Consider the following 5,784-nt stretch of genomic DNA (forward strand, 5'->3'; position numbering starts at 1 on the left):
GGAGGTCCGTGCTACTGGCCAGAGAAAAGGTCAGGGCCTAAACAGTGCCCAAGAATGGACAGGCAGTGGCAGTTGGAGCGTGCTTAGTATGAATGGGAGGTACAAATTATGATTAGCCAGCTTGCTTTGGTGTATTGATATATTATATTCCCCCTACTCACCTATACTTGATGGGAAACAAAGCATTCTCCTGCTATTCCCCAGAACTCTGGAATTCACTTCCAAAGAACATCAGAAAATCACCTTCTCTAAACTCATTCAAATCAAATCTAAAGACTTTTTTCTTAATACAAGCTTTCACATAATTGTTCCTTTTTTACCGTATGTATTTAGTGTGTTTTTGTTTCTCTTGTCTTTGTAAAGCAGTTTGAGAAGCTACCTTTAAAGGCACTATATAAACAAAAGATTATTATTATTATTTTATTTTAGGTACAGTTATTATTTAAGCAGCATTGCAAGCTAAAAGTAAACTATGCTCAATTCTAGAAGGTCTGAAGCAAACCTGTCACAAATCTGGGCATTTCAAACAACTTTACCCTAAATTTTAGTGGGAAAATACATACCAAAGATTAGCCAAAACCACATATCAAAATTGTCAGTAGATAAGTCTTATGCAAATATTTACCTTTAAAAAAGGAGCTTGACTAGTACCCATCATAAGACCTCAAATGGTCTTTTAAAGAGGAAGTAAAGTCTTATTTTTTACTTGTACCTACAGGTAAGCCTATAATAAGGCCTATAATAAGGCACTGTAAATATCTTCTAAACTTGCACAGTTTAGGAGATATTCAGAGTGCATGAAGCCAATGATGTCATCGCAGCATGCGCTCTGAAGGTCTGGCTTACCGTGTTGGACCTTCAGAGCAGTTAAAAACGGCTCCGGCGCTCACACGTCGGAGTCTGCGAACCCGGAAGAAACACCCGGAAAAATGTCAGCTGCCTCAACGGTGTGCAGGCGCCTCTGTCTTACATTATGCCTTTGTCTTACAGTTTTTTTTCCCCCCAGGGTTTACAACCGCTTTAATGTGATAGATACCTTTTAATGACCAAAAGAGAGGCATTGGAGATAGGTTAGACAGGCTCAAGATTTACATATAGCCTCTGATTCTGTATTTTTTTTTTATATGCTCAGTTTGAAATGCCCAGGTTTGTGACGTGTTCACATTTAGGAAACTCTAAATCTTTTGTCCCGCCTAGATTCACATAGGTTTGTCTGATTTTAATTAGCTCTGATGCAGTTAGTACAATCTTCACAAGGAAGACTTAAAATGATTGTTTAAAAAAATATAATATATTCAGTATTCACAGAACATATATTTACTGTCCTTATTCTTTTGGGGAATAAATATTATTTTTGGTAAGTATGTTAGGCTTGGCCTGATTAAAGAGACGTAATTATGGAAATAGTTGCACAGGATATTTTATCTTTGCCTGTTTTCTCCAACATTGAAGCAAAATACTAAAATAAATTGCTACCAAAAGAAAGCACCCCCCCACCCCCCCCCCCCGACCTGAATAATCTATTTAAAGATGAATTTGAGATATAGCAATTTTTACATAGTTACATTGGTTCAATCTGGACCATGTAAGTGTGTACAGTATGTGCTGTACCTGGCTAATCCCTGTGGAAGCTGGAAATCACTTTAATGGGCACCACTACTACAGTGATTGCTGCTAGCTTACAGGGGCTGCATTGTTGCCTACTGAACACAGGAGGTAGCCTGCTCAGGATGGGCACCGTTCAGAGAACACTTTATATTTTCTCAATAATGGAATGTGTTCTCTGATTGGATGAGGTGGAGAGTGTGACGTCATTTCATACAATCAGAGAATGCTTTGCATATATTAAAAGGATACAGTGTGGTTGATTTACTAAAACTGGAGAGTGCAAATTCTGGTGCAGCTGTGCATTGTAGCCGATCAGCTTCTAAACTCAGCTTGTTCATTTAAGCTTTGACAATAAAACCTGGTTTCTATGCAGAGCCACACCAGCTTTTGCACTCTCCAGTTTTAGTAAACGCCAAAGTGTTCTCCAAATGGAGCTTGTGCCGATGGAGCGGTCTCCTGTATTCAAAATACAGTAGGCCAGCTGCTCACCACAGGACCTGGAAGATAGAGGAGATCACTGTAGTAGTGGGGCCTACAGTGATTTCCAGGTTCCAGGAGGAAGTACACAGGTATGGCATATGCATACTTACAGTGATCCAAGCTTTGTAAAAATTGCCATACTTGAAATTCATCTTTAAAACTGTAAATGTAGCTGTTGGTTAAAAAAAAAACAAAAAAACAACCAAGTATGAAGAATCTAAAATCTTTATTTTCAAATAACAAAATAATTTGACTTTGTTTAATTTTCCCTAATTCATACATGGTATATCTATGTCTGAAAAAAAATTAAACTGTTGAGGACTCCTAAAATGCATTGTGAGAGAATGTAACTGTTTGGTAGTGACATCATATATGAGATGAAGTAAAAGAAGCCTCTATTACAAGGACATTTTTAAAGGAACCCATCAAAACAAATGGAAGGTTTTGCCAACAGAAACCATCTTATAGCTGACATTTTTGTACTACAACCATGAAAATGGATTGAATGGCAATATTGCCATGGGTCACACACTTATCCTGTCTGTGATAGATAGCATTGAACTACAACCTCAAACATGCTGTGCTCATGAATACTAGTAGAATACAATAGTAGCCCCAGGCTGATAATCCTGACATAATGGCTTACTTTCTCTTGTTGTCAAAAAGGCAGACCTGTGGATTTAATACTGATAAAGTATAGAACAGCACCAAAAACAAATTTAAATACAACAGGAAGAGTAATGGGAAATTAAATTGGCCTCACAGTTTAATTATATCCATAACATTCACAGGTATTGCAGGTACTGATGTACAGTGCAGACATAAACAACTTCACATTCCACTACTGTATAGGACTGAGGATAGTACACACAGTTTGACCCTCCAAAATACATACTTTAGATTTAAACTGTAAAATAATGGCAATAATAATCAGCAGAAATAAAGTGTCCCATCCTAAATATACTACACTGATGTTTGTGCTGGGAAAAACCATTTAAAGAAAAACTTTGCTGACAGAAATATGGAGACAGCCATTGATGACCTTCTTCTAGCAATGCTAGTTGGCTGGTGTCATGATAGCCTTACGCCTTGCATATTTTCATCCATATTATATGGATCCATATATCATCTACATTATATATAATCCATATAATATATTTTCTAAACAATTGACCTGGAACAAGAAGACAGCCAGTGAAGTCAGAACTAATGATCTGCACACTTTTTGTTAGTCAGAGTAATAAAGAAATCAGATCAACGTGAGAGCCAGGTAACTAGTATTTTCCGAGGTTAACAATAACAAACTCTACATGGCTTTCAGAACAGGTGTTCTTTTCTGTAGCAGTGGAATCATAATCAAACAGTATTACCATCATGTTACTTTTTAAAACTGGCAAGTGAAAAGTGGTGGCGATGCCCACAGCAGCCAGAGAGAGCAAATGTTAGTTTTTGTGCGTACATTTCGAGGCAATGATTTAGTTTGTAGCTGTAGGCAACACCCCCATTTTACACTTATAGGATATCACAAATGCAATATTAGTATAATAGATGTAAAAAGTAATGTGCAAAATGCAATAACCCTTGGCAACCATCCATCAGTTTTTCACCAATATGACTACATGCTCCATTGCTATAGGTTACTATGGGTTACTGCACATAATCATTATATTGAATGAACCTTGTGATAGTTCTGTCTATGTTGGCAAAGCTCAGGCAATGTAATAGTTTACCTGATGAAATGTTACCTAATTAAAAAAAATGTATTAAGTGAGAAAAGCTGTTCAGTCGTACATACATCATTAAATATTTGCGTTACCAAATAGCAATCCATTTTGTGCTTAGAATGAAAGTGAATTTCAGTCCTTAATAAATCTATATGAAAAAATCAGAGTACAGTGTCTTTAGATTTAAATATCACTACAATATATTCACAGTCTGCAAATGTCTTACCCCTGAGTTTAAACAGTTCACAGAATTTTTTGCCTACAATATTTTCACTTGCAGGTCTGATATGAGTTAATTAGTCCAGAACTTTATTTTGCATTGGCAAAGTGTTCTTTAGATCAAACCTTGTCTTTTCATTTGTGCGTCTGCAAAGCTGTCCGAATAAACACAAAATAGTTGTATAAAGTTACCAGTATTTTGCTCAGTGCATAGAGAGAGAATGTTGGTATGCTGATCCTTGAAAGCATCCAAGCTGCCAAGTAAATGGTCCAGGAGTTGGTTCTGTGAAACTGTCCATGTGGTTCTGATAGTAGCTGCCCCTGACACCAATACTGTAGTTCCCATGTGTGTAGTATGGAAAGCCCGGCATGGGACTGTCCTCTGTTGGACTTCCATAAGAGCACTGCATGTATGGGGCCTCAGGTGATAGTCTGGTGTAGTAAGGAGAGGGACATGGCTGAGGTTGCGTGGCCTCCTCATAGCTTGGATGTGCAGAGACAGTGTGATGTGTCTGTGGTGGCACCAAGAAGTCCTGAGGGCTGCTGTCTTTGACCCCTGGCTGTTTGTGCCCACTAAATTGAAGGTGGCATTCAGGGTGGCTACAGATCGACTTCTGTGGAGGGCTGGAGTGTAAGAACATGGACAGTGTAGATATCCTGTTAATGGCTCTCTTCAGGGTTGATATTTTGGACAACCTCTTGCCACTTAGGTCATGTTTAACAGCCAGACGCAAAGCATTAAATGCCTGGTTGTAGTCCAGGATCCTTTTTCGTTCCCTGACATTGGCCGCTACTCGCCTGGCCTTTGACCTCACTGGCCTTGTCCTTTTCTTGGGTTTGGCTTCTTCTACTTCACTCTCAGTGGCTGTCCCCTGGAATTTCCCAACAGACTGGGCAGGGGTCCCATCTGCTTCATCTTCCACATCTTGCTCGTACTCAGAGTAGTCTGATTCAATGAGACTCATTGCAGCTGCAGTCACTCTTCAGCCACAGCTTAGTGATTGGTTTTAGTTGAATGTCTCTTACGGCTTGGCTTTTAAAGATTTAAGTTTATGTCCACGCTATCTACTCCCTCTCCAAGCCACTCCCTAAAAGGGCAGCCTACTTCTTAAGTACTGCTTGCCCTCATTTTTTATGACACCTCATAAGTACTCTAACAAGCACCTTGGGTCTTCTTTTTATGACCTGCCTGCAGGTAAACGGGCCAAAGTTTGATAGCTTTGTCAAGAAAGATCATAGAAAACATGCAAATGCCTGTTGTATGTACTCTGACATACTGATCTTCCAAATTACACAGCAGTACACGTATTTTCTCCTCTTACAACAAATTACAGGTCTTCCTGTTTAACCTATTGTGGCTGATCACCTTCATACTTGTACTGCCAGAGGGAGCAACAACACAGTTCACTAGGCAATGTAGTTCACACCTCAGTGATAGGCTCAACAAATTCCTAAATACAAAACACTCAGCAATCATTTTATCTATATGAAGAATATTATAGATCACCATGTGGTATAAGAAATAATACTTATTAAATATCCTAAAAACACGTATTCACATATTTAGATGACAAAGGTGTTTTCTATAGCTGGACAGTACTGTATGTCACACCTGCAAACAAATGTATGTTTATACAGTAGTGATTTAATTGATCAAACAGGCATTCCTAACTTTTTATGATCAAAACTCCCTCAATGGATTTCCCAATATGTACCCATAATCCCCTTTGCCTGACTTCAGAATCATTACCTT

General features: G+C 38.5%; 1 protein-coding gene across 1 annotated transcript; it reads right to left on the reverse strand.

Moving 5' to 3' along the window:
* Positions 1-4,234: 4,234 nt before the first annotated feature.
* BHLHA9 (basic helix-loop-helix family member a9) lies at positions 4,235-4,996 on the reverse strand. Its single transcript, XM_073618038.1, has one exon. The coding sequence runs from the start codon at positions 4,994-4,996 to the stop codon at positions 4,235-4,237; it is 762 nt and encodes a 253-aa protein (XP_073474139.1).
* Between the last annotated feature and the right edge of the window lie 788 nt (positions 4,997-5,784).

The sequence above is a fragment of the Aquarana catesbeiana genome, linkage group LG02, assembly GCF_042186555.1.
Source record: "Aquarana catesbeiana isolate 2022-GZ linkage group LG02, ASM4218655v1, whole genome shotgun sequence".
NCBI lineage: Eukaryota > Metazoa > Chordata > Amphibia > Anura > Ranidae > Aquarana > Aquarana catesbeiana.